The following is a 13954-nucleotide window of genomic DNA, read 5'->3' on the forward strand; positions in this document are numbered from 1 at the left end:
ATTGAAAGCATAATTGATGATACCTTCATCCTCAGACAGTCTTTTGCACTCATCATTGCATTGATGGCCTATTGGTGCTCAGTCAGGGCACCTGGACACATGAAATAATTGCTTTTACATGTTACCATGTCATTTAAACAAACCTGATCAGATCCGGAACACAATGGTAGTAAGTGAACTTTGAAACTGTGACTTAGTCAAGTGTTTAACCCACTAGGCCCCTACCATTCACAAAAAAATATTTCTTTAGACCCCCTTGTGTACCTCAAAAGCTATTATTCCAGAATGCATTAAACAGAACGTCGTCTAAATGAATCTGAAAAGCACTGTTTAGATTTGTTTGGGGCAGTGGTCGCCTAGTGGTTAAGAAAGCGGACCTGTAATCGACTCCCGAACTGCCAAGGTGACACTGCTCCCCGGGCGCCTGTCGTGGCTGCCCACTGCCCACCAAGGGTGATGAGTTAAAAGCAAAGGAGACATTTCGCTGTGTGTACCGTGTGCTGTGAATCACTTCACTTTCACTTTCACATTCACTTCACTTCTGGCTACTTTTTTAGTTCTTTCCTGCATCTGGCATGAATGTACAGGTGGGCACGTTTATGTCACATTTTCATCATTTATCAGACGCCCTTATCCAGAGTAACTTACTCATGAGTAACTTAAGTGGGGTTTGAGCCTGTGAATTTGTGGACATCTGGTTTATAAACCCCTCTAGGGTGCAGTCACCACCAAGCTTTATTTCTCTCAATTGCTGTACATAGCTGTGCTTAACTCTTCTATTCCAGTAAAGATTACCACATGCATCCCTCGATGTCAGCAATCTGCCTCTTATTTATTTAATGAAGGCGCATTTTCATTTAAAATAATATCAGTATTGTGAACTCGCAAAATTGGGCTGACTCAGTGTTGAGTAATTTATTCAGGAATCATTTTCAATTGAGCATTGAGTTTTACTTCCCAAGTAAATAATAAAAGTTTATAAAAAGTAAATAATATCATACGTTTTTTATTGAAGTTTTTCATTGCCAAAAATCTTTTCTCATGTCAATACATCACTGGAAGACTCAGCTATGCAGGTTTTCCTAAAAGAAGCGATATTATGCAGATAGAGAATCTATTCTACACCTTTAATTGATATATTAAAGTGTTAACAAAATCTATCAGTGTTTTTAATCTCATTTTCGCAGTTTCTTTTGGATTTGAAGTGAAGTAAAGTGAAGTGAAGTGAAGTGATTGTCATTTTGACACACAGAACATCACACGGTGACACAACAAAATGTGTCAACTGCTTTTAACCATCACCCTTGGTGAGCAGTGGGCAGCTATGACAGGCGGTCGGGGAGCAGAGTCTGGGGACGGTGCTTTGCTCAGTGGCACCTTGGCACTTCAGGATTCAAACAGGCAACCTTCTGATTACGGGACCGCTAGGCCACCACTGCCCCCAATATCAAAGAAATCAATCCAAACCAATCAGAATAAATACCTATAATAAATTCATAGATGTTCTAGTGTCTGCAGTCTGCATGGAATTCAAATCCAACAATCCAAAATCCATCTTGGGAGAATATTTTTTATGTTTTATTTATCCTTTTTTTCTCCATCCATGTTACTTCCTACTCTATGTGTATATTTGAAACCATATTTGACCATATCATTCATTTCAGTTCCTCCCCAGCAAACAAAAGATGGATAAATGCATTTGGACAGAAGAGACTGGAAGCTAGAGCTGCATTTCTTAGAAGAGTTGTAGTAGTAGCCGCCTCATTAATTTAAAACTACAAAGTCTATATAGTCATCTGCACACTTGTGCCTTGCACTCAGGTGAATGCACAAGGACACACACATAAAGCCATATGTTCCGAATAAGCGTCACATATGACCATAATATTAGTATCGAAAGGACAAACATATGACCTTCAGAGTTCATCAGTGGTGGTCTGAAGTGTTGGCAATGTCTAGAAATGAAAGACATTTCTCACAACACACAGTTTAAGTACAACTTTTATTAATACTGGAATCATCACAGTGCATTTTGTTACATTAGCAGTGACTAAAGTTAACAAAATTTAAAGGGAAACAAAATATTACAAAAAAAGGAAATCAGCAACAGAGGCCAAATAGCCTAAAAAAAAAAGAACACAATAAATTAAAGAAGAAAGGAGAGGAAAAAGAAGAAAAGTAGAGAAAAGAGATAGACAGAGACGACAGCACCTGTAGCGTTACTTGACTCCAATGGGGAGGGGTGGGGGGTTTGTACAAAATGCACACATTGTATCTTCACCAAAAAATAAAAAAAAGAACGAAAGGAAAAGTGTAATGTTGACAAAAACAATGGCAAAGGTCAAGTTCAGAGACGCAGTGTTTTTAAGCTCTCGTGGGTCGAATTGTGGAGGAGAATGGGAACAAACTGGTAAGCGAGATGCCACGGAACATTCCGGAACACTAAACACATTCATTTCCCGTACCACGGTGCACAATAGACAGCCGTATTCTTCCCGCCCTGCCTGTGTGGATGGTATGAACATGTACGTGCATGGCCACATGGATGCAGTCTGACCCGGTGTGAGCAACAGATTGCGGGAGTGGGCGGGGGGAGTTTGAAAATGAGGGAGGGGCCAAGGCTGTTTTTTTGTGAACGGCTGCCCCCCCCCCACACACACATATCACACTATGTATGTCTGGACACGGCCACAACCTCGCTTCTCTGTCCAGACACAGTGCATCTCACTCGTTTTCTGGGAAGGGAGGGGACGCGTACATGATGTGCAGGTGAATAAGCTGCTCGCAGGATCTCAGCAGATGAGAATATGTGCACAGCATGCACGCAAATCAAGCCACGCCCAGTCCCAAGGCATTCCGGTTTGGTACGAAACTGATGTCTGGGCGCAGCACAGGGCACCTTAAGGCGAAAAAAGAGACCCTGAATCGTCGGCAAGGGCACCGAGTCTCTCCCTGTCTCCAGGCTGCATACGCCATCTCGCTGTCCTCAGGGAGGGGAGGGGAACGCTCTTTTCTGAATTAAAATGAGCCGCCGGTCAACATCTTTCCAAAATGATACTTTATTTCGTTTCATAAAGGCCCTAGAATGAGCATTCATCCTGAATCATTTCGGAAAATTACCCCTCCGGCGTATTTAGGTGGCCTGGCCCTTGTCGAGCACTGATTTATTTGTGTAATATGGGCTGCCGCGAAACTACTCTGCACTCCATAAAGGCCTGCATGGAGACCGCGTAATATGTGCATGTCACATGACTTCCCTGCCACCCGGCAAGATTCACGCGTACAGGAATAGCAACAGAGTTCCCTTATTAGCTCTGCACAAGACAAATGACACCAATAAAGAGGAGCGAAACACCAACAAGTTGGGATGAGTTACCTTATACTGAAAGCAGTTTATTTACACGGTGACAGCCTAGCTGAGACACAGCGGAGGTAAGCGGCAAGAGATCTGTTCCCAAAGGTGGTGAGGAAAGCACCTGGTGCTTTCAGAAGGAGACGGCGAAAGGAGACACCTTTGACAGTGCAAAATACGAGCTTAGCTTTTTAAACGCAGCAGAGAGAGGGACGGGGCCAATTCTCAGCCCTATCGGCGCAACGTCTGAAGGAGCCGAAGCCCGGCCATCTCCCGGAGCGTTTAGTGCGGAGCTACCCCACCTACAGTCAGCACATCAGAGGACATTCACGTGGCCGTAGCTCCGTGGCCTTCAACGAGAACCTTAAAAAGAACAATGGACGCCCAAACCATTGACAGGTGAGGGTTATAGAAGGATATCTCTGGCAGTTGCTTGGTTTGGCACTGGACCAGGGGTGGCATAAAGAGAAGATCAAAAAGAGCGAGATGTGTGGCTAAATGGATAGGCTGCAGAGGAACGAAAGGAAGAGAGAGAAATATGGGAACAACATGATGGCCATTCACAAGCGCGGTGTCAATTAACCCACAGCCAAAGCAACAAATGCCCCTCGGAGCGTGCCAGCGCTGCCAGGAGCACCTTTTTTTCATGTGTTGCACGCTTCCCACACCTCCAATTCGCCCTTACTTCAGCCATCCGTCATTACTTAACGGCTAGCCTCGCTCATTCTATTCCCCCCTCGCGCTCATTCTCATTCCCCCATTGTCTCACTCCCTGTTTTCTGCCTTTCTTGGTGTCTTGCTCTCAATTTTCTCTCTCTCCCTTTCAGTCCGTGGCCGTGTGTCACATTCTGTACAGCTGACAAAAGCATCTAAGCAAATGAATGAAAAAAGGAAAATGGCGATTAAAATGAAAATAACGTGACACATGGATATTTTATTACTGGGTTATTGTTGTAATTCTGCTAAAAACACTGGCATATTGCTCTCAGACCCTGTACACTTGACGTTTGCCTTTTTTATTTCAGTACTGCTAGACAATATTCGTGTCAAACACATTTTTTTATTACTATTTTTCTTTTTTATTTCAGCAATGCGACTAGTACAATTAGTGTTCACCTTCTTAAACAGCGTATGTATGTATATATGTATATATATATACAGATTTATGACCTGTGCTTTCTGGAAATTCTTCTGGTCCAGCAGCTCCTGGGTGGGCAGGGTCACCGGGGCTGGATCCCTCCCTCTCCCCACACCCCCGCACAGCACCTCCTACTGACCGCAGCCACGAGGCGAATACTCTCATCGCACATTTCTCCCATCCTGTCGAGGAGCGTGTGCTCTTTTTTTTTTTTTTTTTTTTTAAATTAGCTACAGGCATTCCTAAAACAGAGTGCTCTATTGATACAAAATAAATTATTCAACATTTCAGAGAGGTAAAATGGGGGGACAGTTATAAATTTAAATGTCCATTTGCACATTTTGGATGTGGGGCTGTAAGGATGTTTTTCCCCTTCTTCATCAATGTCACTGATTGTTCCCGGTCTTAAAAATCGACAAAATTTCTTTTTACGTTATAGAATATTATTTTATATTGTTTATTTTTACATTACGTGGTTTATCTAGGGCTGTTTTGTGGTGTGATTGCTTCCCTAATTCACTTCACCTTCCAAGAACATTACAGGCAGTGGAATGCTTTCATTTAAAAAAAAACAGAAGATGGCTACTCTATTCCATGCTCTCTCTCTCTCGCTCTCTCTCTTCCATTTCTCTCTTGCTTTCTCTTTATCCGTTCCATTCTTCAGGCATTTTGCCCTTTGACCACAACCTGTCCTTTCCATGCCCTTCAAATACCATCATATCACAAGTTGGGGTCTCTAGTTTGAGGTTTTCAACTGGTGAACAAAGGCACCCAATCCATATTAAAATAATGAGATACTTCGTTATTCACTTTCCTTCCATATTGAACCCCTTTCTTATACCGTCTTTCCTTCATTTTTCCTTTCCACTTCCTTTCCTTGTCTTTCATTTGATCCCTTACGTTCCCACTACACCGCTTCCTGTAACCAACACACTCGACACACACAGCGTGGCCACAGGGACATCTAGTGGTCACAAAGAATTTATCTTAGAAAGTGCTTTTAAGAAGTTTTTTTTTTCACTTCCTGATTCAGACAACCAGGCAGGAACTGGATGAAGTCCTTGCATGTTACTGCTCAGCCTGGCATTGGCCTCAAGTCCAAATAAATAAAAGCCACCAAAGCGCTAGAATATATGCTACTCTTATAATTCCTCCCTCCTGATGAACAGAACCAGAACACATTTATTGCTCCATGTCATATTGGCATTTATATCTGATTCTACAAAATATATGCCTGATAAAAACTTGCTATAACCTGTAATGTGGGAAAAATAAAACACAAGAAGAATTATGAAAAATATTACAACAACAACAAGAGCTTAACAAATGGCAACACAGGAGAGGAGTCCCACGCCCCCCGGAAGACCCCGAGCTGACCTGCAGCAGAGTCCGCTCATCTCTGGCCAGACCGACTGACTCGTGGTACCTAGACAAAGAAAACCAGAACATAGCAGTGGAGGTGGGGTTTCATGGCAGTGGTGGGAGTGGCCAGAGCGAGACGGGGTGCTGAGCTCCTCCTCTTTTTGCCCTGCAGACACCCTCCACTGTCCCCTGAGGGGTGGGCGGGGTGGAACAGGTCTGGTAGTGATGGGTTGGGGGAAGTTCGGCAGGAAGTGCAGCTCCCTCAAGACTCTCGGCTGTCCAGCATCTCATTACAGTCAGACTATTCTGTGGTGGTGATGGTGTTAATAAGACAAACATGCGTCCAGATACGCTAGAGTTATAACGGCCTCGGCCTGTCATTATTCATTATTTACGTCATTGTTATTTTTTATTATCATAATCATTTTTTTTATTTACTCTAATGACTCATTCATCTTTTTTATTCTTTTTTTATTTTTTCAACCGTTACAGAGTCAGAGTGTAGTGGTTGGGGCACCTCGGTTGCAGGCTGCGTTGTTTAATTTTTTTCCCTTCCTTCCTTCCTTCTTTCCTTCCTTCCTTCCTTCCTTATCAAGACCATCACAAAATTCTAGGCGCGGATCTATCGTTGGAGATGGTCTTACGAAGTCGCACACCACGCCGGATGGACACCAGCATGTCCTCTCCCTCCTCAGGGCCACGGGGTTCGGACCGCAGGGCCGGGCCGGGAGGGGGGTTATCAGGCAGTGAGGGGAAAGGGAACTGGCCTTCTCCCAAAGCGTGGGCGCTCGCCACCAGCTCACCAATCTTCTCTACCAGGCTGTGCCGGTTGGCAGCAAGCAGCTGGTCCTCCTCAGGTTGCTGGCCATACACGCTCATCTCTAACCCCGTCCCACTGCCCCAGGCTGTGTTGGGCAGGCTTAGCCTTTTGGGTGAGGCCTTCACATACTCCAGCGCATTAGGAGAGGCATCGTCAGCCACGTAGAAAACACATTCTTCACTGCCCACGCGGACTGGCGGACCTGGGTAACCTCCAGGAGAATCGGGCACAGTCGGTGTCTTCACTGGCACAATAGGGGGCCGGATAGGAATGGGGCCGGCGTTGGAGAGGGTGCGTCTCACCCCTGGTTTGGTGGAAGGTGTTCGGCGGATGGTGGCAGTACCAGGGGTCCCCACCGTTCCACCCCCACCGCCGCCTCCTGGAGGGCCGCCCTGTGCACCCCCTCCACTGGGCAGGCCGGCAGTGCTGGCAGGCCTCTTGGTCTGGATCATGCGGCGGTAGTTCTGGGCAATGTTACTGTGGCGAGGAATGGTGGAGGACTTGTCAAAGTCTGTCTGACCATCAGCCTCTGTGTCACCATTCACAGAGTAGCAGTCATAGTCAGAGCCTGAGAGGGAGAGAAGCAGAGAAAGACCCAGTATTCAGTTTGATCTTATATCCTTTATAACATTTTAGGGCACTTTTATATTTCTATTTAATGATATATGTGCATTTAGAATGTTCTACTTGCATTGTGAACACTTTTCCTAAGCCCTCCATTAATGTGTCTTTATATAGTTTTTGACAGTTCAGTCTATTGGCTCAGTTGTCTAGATATCACACTGCTGTGCCTTGTGTCTATGCACAGCTGTGCAGTTGTGCAGTTCAGATCCCCCTGGACGCAGCCGGGGGTGCAGGCGTTCCGAATGAGCAGGTCCTGATCGCGCCCAGCGTACGCTGATACCCATCGGTGTGATTGGGGCTTCAATACAACTAGGCGGCACCGTGGGCAGAGAGGTTCTCCAACATGCGGCCTGAGGGTTCCCCGATCCCCGTGTCTCCCTCTGCCTGGTTCGTGAGTTATGTTGTGTGTTTGTGTACATGCCGGAGCGTGTGTGTGTCTTGGACTGCTCGGCTGCAGGAGGGCTTGTGCAAGGTGTGGGACTCGTGCAGCCGAGAACGCAGGGAGCAGAGTCAAGCTGCACAGAGTTCTACACACAGCAGAACCAGAGGAGACGGTGTTCAGCGCAATGCGTGGCGGATTACTTATCCCTGAACCACAGTAAACTGTGTTCCTTTTTCCTACCCTGTACATCGTTTCCATTCTCCCCTCGGTTCTGACACTTTTTTATATGTCTTAACAAGCTTATGAAATATCAGTTATCGTAGATATCATAGTGAAAGCAGTACAAAAATTATATTCTGATGTATTCACATAATAAAGAAATGTGTCATTAACCATGTGTCATTGCCCATAAAGTAATAAATGTGTCATTAACCATTCAGCCAAATAACTGATTGATGTTTACACATTTTTCCCAATAGTTTTCTAACATGGAAAAAGATATAATGCTGGACTTTACGGATAAAACGAAACATTTGTGTACTGTTGTATGCGTGTGATGGAGAGTGTGGGATACCCTGGGAGGGGATGGTGTCCTCCGAGCAGGAGGGGGTGGTTGTCTGGGTGCTGTAGCCGCTGGAGTACTGCAGGGAGTCACGGCTGCTTTTCTGTCCCTCCATACTGAGCCCACGTGTCAGCACCATGGCCAGATCACTGGCAGCCGGAGACACCTCCTCACCATGCTTCAGCACACAGTTTAGGACATGTCAAATATACACAGTACACAGGTGCAAACATGTACAAACACAGTTATTTTTCTGACAACCTAGGGTTGAAAAAATACATGTAGAATGCATTAGGGCTCAGATTTTCACTAGATTTTACGTTTTAGAGACAGATTTATTAAATTTAGACACTTTATATGGGCATGTTCTAATACTAAGTTGTACACCTTGCTCATCTGACAACTCAGCTACTTCATCTAGTGGTATCTTGCTTATATGAGACCGAATACCAAATTGCCTTTTCAACTTTCATTATGCCTTTATACAGTGCTCAATAATTTAAAGGGAACACTTAAACAACACAATGTAACTCCAAATCAAACTGTACACTTTTGAAGCAACACTGATTGACAATCTATTTCACATGCTGTTGTACAAATGGAATAGACAACAGGTGAAAATTATAGGCAATTAGAAAGACGTCCCCAATGGTTGTGCAGGCGGTGACCACAGACCACTTCTCACTTCCTAAGCTTTCTGAAAGTGAAGTGATTGTCACTTGTGATACACAGTAGCACAGCACACGGTTTTGTCCTCTGCATTTAACCCATCACCCTGAGGGAGCAGTGGGCAGCCATGACAGGTGCCCGGGGAGCAGTGTGTGGGGACAGTGCTTTGCTCAGTGGCACCTCAGTGGCACCTTGGAGGATCGGGGATTCGAGCTAGGCCACCACTGTCCCCTGGCTGATGGCTGATGTTTTGGTCACTTTTGAATGCTGGTGGTGATTTCACTCTGGTGGTAGCATGAGACGGGGTCTACAACCCACACAAGTGGCTCAGGTAGTGCAGCTGTCACTCCTGGATGGCACATCAATGCGAGCTGTGTCCATCAAAGTAGTGTCCAGAGTATGGGGGCACTACCAGGAGACAGACCAGTACATCAGGAGATGTTGAGGAGTGTCCAGAGCAGCAGCAGGACCACTACCTACACCAAGAAACAGGAGGAGCACTGCCAGAGCCCTGCAAAATTACCTCCAGCAGGCCACAAATATGTCTGCTCAAATGGTCAGAAACAGACTACATGAGGGTGGAATGAGGACCCAACGTCCACAGGTGGGGGGTTGTGATCATAGCCCAATACTGTGCAGTACGTGTTGCAAGACGAAACATTGATGCTATGGACTGGCCCGCCAATTCCCCAGACCTGAATCCAACTGAGCACATCTGGGACATCATGTCTTGCTCCAACCAGCAATGCCACATTGCACCACAGACTGTCCAGGAGTTGGCGGATGCTTTAGTCCAGGTCTGGGAGGAGAGACCTCAGGGAGGCCATACAGCCACATGGAGGCAACACACACTACTGAGCCTCATTTTGACTTGTTTTAAGGACATTATATCAAAGCTGGATCAGCCTGTTGTGTTTTTCCACTTTAATTTTGAGTGTGTCTCCAAATCCAGAACTCCATGGGTTGATAATTTTGGTTTCCATCCAAAGAACAAAGTATTTAATAAAAATATTTCATTCATTCAGATCTAGGATGTCTTCTTTTTGTGTTCCCTTTATTTTTTTGAGCAGTGTAGAAATAGTAATTGAGACTTTTTTCATGAAACTGAGGGTAATTTACATTTTAAATGTTGTTAATGTTAGATTTTCATAATCAAATATATACTTAAAATGTCTCCTCACCATGCTGATACCCAGCAGGGACAGTGGTCAAACACGGAATCACTGAGACGAACACAGGCAATTCCCACAAAGACCATATTCAAACAAAGACTAATACAAATAAGCATTATAGAATGTACAGAGATATCCCTACATGTATTTGTATATTTATAACCAATAGTCATTAGTTTAAAAAAAGGTGATGATCAGCAGTATGGTGGAGCAGCAGTATGTTTTCATGCCAGGAAAGAGTACTACAGTGCAATGTTGATGAAGAAGCCTAGAGAAGATCAGAAGAAGCTGTACTGTGACTTTGTGGACTTAGCTATATGTCAGAGGTGAGGTCTGCTGGTGGAGTGACAGATGTGTACAGATGTGGAGGTGAGTCTACACCAAGGATCAGCTCTGAGGCCTTTCTTTACTGCTATGGTGATGGACAGGGTGACAGTTGAGATAAGACTGGAGTCACCACATTGTAAATTACAATGTGTTCTGTAGCGAGAGTAGGGTGCTGGTAGAAGAGACCCTGCAGAGGTGAAGATATGCTCTGGGGGAGAAAGTACAGTGGGGTGGTCAGGTTAAAGTGAGTAGGCTGAGGGTGGAGAAGTACAGAAAGTGAGACCATTGGACAACCCGGTCGGACATTCTGGATACAGGATTGTGTTGGTTTGGATACATGGAGAGAAGAAACGCTGAGTATGCTGGAAGAAGGATAATGAGGATGAAACTGCCAAGCAAGAGGAAAACAGGAAGAGCCAGTAGGAGGTTTATAGATGTGGTGAGACAGGAAATGCATGTGGGTGGTGTGAAAAAGAAAAAGGATAGACAGAAAATGGAGATGGCTGAGCTGCAAAATTATTAGTATTAGTAGTAGTAGTAGTATTAATTCATTCATTTCAAACTGATTTTAGGATAAGGAGTTTGTATCTGATTGCATTCATGTACATAAGCCATTTTAATAATCGTTTATTTATAAACATCAAACTGAAATGTGTGCTCCACAGGAGCTCTTGTCTCAAGACTGGTGCCAGATTGTATGGTTATGAATTTGATATTTTGGGGGGGGTTAGCTTGTCAAGAAAAAAAAGAGGATCTCATTTTACTACTGTGTGATACGGCAGTTCCTACTTTTCCTACTTTTAAACCCTTTTGATTATACAGTACCGGAAAACCCCACAGTCAAGGCTTACATACACAGCAATAGTGACAGAAAGAAGCTGGATTCATACTTATGCACCAGTACTGAGTGCTGATACATTACCTTGGCTGCGATGTTCGCTGGGGTCATCCTGGGCCTCTGCACCTCTTCTGGATGCATCCCAGCGTACCCCTGAGAGACGGCTGCAGCATCCTGGGGCTCCTTCCTCCGCTGGAGCGTATTGACCATTGGTTGCTCATAGGAACCTTGCTTGGACCAATCCTGGAGAAGGGGGCAGGATTATTGAATGGCAAGGCAAGCAACGCCTAACCTTCTCCCTCTGGAGTGAGAGAGAACTCGTCCACAATCCAGCAGTTTGGGAGTCCTTTCCCCGGTAACAGTGTCAGGGCTGATTGAAGGGGGAGGATGGGGGAGTTTCAAATGCTTTTATTGGTGGTCAATTTGTGAAGAGGCCATTTTTGACACTGTTATGTTTGAGCTAGTCAAAAATGGCTAATGGGTGCCAGGAACTGCCTGCTCAGTTTAGCAAATCTCTCAGCAAGAGATTTGAAACCAGGTTGGCAACAGAAAGAGTTAAGGGGCAAAGCAATGAAGGCATGAATGAGTCAAGCAAGTGATCAAATTAAAAACAGGGCTTTGCAAATAAGCATTAATTCAAGAGGATGCAAATCACACATACACACACACACTCAACACAAAGAAGCAAAAAACTGCAAAGAAAAAGTGCATGATGACAACAAACCTTCCAGCAAGGAACCTTTGATGTGGGAGAGGAAGTGTTGGATCCGGGGGAGCGGTTATAGGGTGGGGACGCAGGAAGTATGACAGAGAAAGGCCTGATGGTGCCAGTGTGAGAGGGAGCAGGGCGGAAGGTAGCGAAGGACGAGCCAAACTGCAGAACGGAGAGACAAGATGGTCAGAAAGGGCAAGAAGCCCCTCCCCCAAACAGGGTGTGGCGTGAGCATCCACAGGGTGGCAGATCACACAGTGAGTAGCAGGAATTCAGCAGTCAGGGGGTAAATGTGTCAGCGGATGTGAGACATTCGGCTCAGGTGATTCATACTTCTTGGACGGCAGGTGTGAGTCAGGGGGATCGGATGCTCATGTTTAAATCACTGTATTATTCTAGACCTATAATAGCAAACCAATGCCTGTATGCACAGCAGCAAGAAAAAGTAGCAAGTGAAAATGCTTTGCAATTAACAATAATATTCCAGAATTCCACAAATTAAATGCAAAGTTTTATTGCTATATAACATTTAACTTTACAGTTTAATGTACATATCTGTATAAGAATTGGGAATTAAGAGAATTTAGCTTTACATTAAAGCTTTCTTTTCTTTCTAAAAATTTCTAAATTTGGCGCCAGCCATGGGAGGGCTCACTTAATGGAGTACCAGGAGAGCAACATCTAATGGACTCGGGTAGTGGAGCCTGACACTCCACATCTTACCGCACACTCCACTCCTACCACTGAGGAAGGTGCCGACCAAAAAAAAAAAAAATGTTATGGTAATGATGCAAAATAATGTTATGGTAATGACTATGTGCTGCAGGGACTCGAGAATAATGGAGTCTATGAGAGAGCTGGGCCTTGGCAAAGTGCACTTTTAAGATGGAAGGGGTCTCATGGGTGCTTCTGTCCTAGTGATTAGTTCATTTTTCTTTATACAAAGTACACATTAGACAACTTTGTGCCAGTCAGTGGTTTAGAATATCAAATATTTCACAAGATTCTGATTAATTTCCCAGGAAAAAACAACAATTTATTTTTGTAAAGGCCAAAATCCCTACAGATGACACCCCTCATACTTAAACCCTATCTGGACACAGGGAACAATAAACAAATGTTTATGTCTGCATGAATGTGTGCCGGTCTGAACGTACCGTTGTAGGTGAGTTGCACTCACTGACCGACTGACAGGTTTCGGACGCCTCAGAAGATGCGGAACTGGACGACTTCTACAGCAGGAAGGGATTTGCGAGGGAAGTAATAAAATAATGAAAAGGAACAAGTCTCTCTAGAACACAGAATACATTATGTAAGAAGGAGCTGGGCTCATTTTTCACTTCAGATCATGACTAACATTGTCCCAGCCCACGCTCACACCATCTCCTACCTGGCTGGTGATGTCAGAAGGCATGGGAGAGGGGGGTTTGGAGTAGATGTTGGCGTCCTGTGAGATGAAGCCCGAATCGTGGGAGGAGACGCTGCTGAGGCGGTGGGCTGCCGCCGGTGGCGGCTGCGCAAGGCTGCGGTAGCGACAGGACGAACTGGGTGAGTGAGTCTGAGAGCCTCCGGATGAGCGAGAGGCGCTACTGTGGGCGCTGTTCACACTGCTGCAGGGCATGAATGGGGTGGGGAGATCAGGGGCCAGGGGGAGGGTCAGCAGTCGGATGAAGACATGGATGTAAATCATTTGAATGGGAGATATGGGATAAGGGTGAAAAAGCACAGTAAGGGTTGACAATGAATGGAATGGTGAAACACCAATAGTTAAAGCAGAGGTTGGTTTTCAGAAAAAGTTAAAGGAGAAAGATTTAGTTGGAAGATAAACAGGGATCCCAGAAAAGTCAGGAATAAGAAGAATGAAAAAAGATTGGGAAATGTGGCAAGGGGGGCGGAGCAGTTGTGCAATTTGGTTTGAGGGGTTGGGTGGGGGGGGGGGGGGGAACCACACGAAAGACACAAGTTTTAAAAGTGTGAAAATCATCTGACACTCAAC

The 13954-nt window shown here is 45.0% G+C and overlaps 1 protein-coding gene across 5 annotated transcripts in view; it reads right to left on the minus strand.

Moving 5' to 3' along the window:
* Window positions 1-1988: 1988 nt before the first annotated feature.
* The window catches only part of mtss1lb (MTSS I-BAR domain containing 2b), a 56947-nt gene continuing 44981 nt past the window's right edge, over window positions 1989-13954 (minus strand). For 2 of the 5 annotated variants that reach the window (XM_028955874.1, XM_028955873.1), the window contains 6 exons: window positions 13349-13481; window positions 13116-13190; window positions 11971-12120; window positions 11331-11489; window positions 8253-8418; window positions 1989-7240 (listed from right to left, as the gene is read on the minus strand). In XM_028955874.1, the coding sequence (XP_028811707.1) occupies window positions 6453-7240; window positions 8253-8418; window positions 11331-11489; window positions 11971-12120; window positions 13116-13190; window positions 13349-13481 (1471 nt within the window). In that variant the 3' untranslated portion in view covers window positions 1989-6452. Of the gene's footprint in view, window positions 7241-8252; window positions 8419-11330; window positions 11490-11970; window positions 12121-13115; window positions 13191-13348; window positions 13569-13954 lie in introns of all 5 variants that reach the window. The other 3 variants (XM_028955872.1, XM_028955871.1, XM_028955875.1) reach the window with 2 other exon arrangements.

This window comes from Denticeps clupeoides, chromosome 16, assembly GCF_900700375.1.
Source record: "Denticeps clupeoides chromosome 16, fDenClu1.1, whole genome shotgun sequence".
NCBI classification, from domain to species: domain Eukaryota; kingdom Metazoa; phylum Chordata; class Actinopteri; order Clupeiformes; family Denticipitidae; genus Denticeps; species Denticeps clupeoides.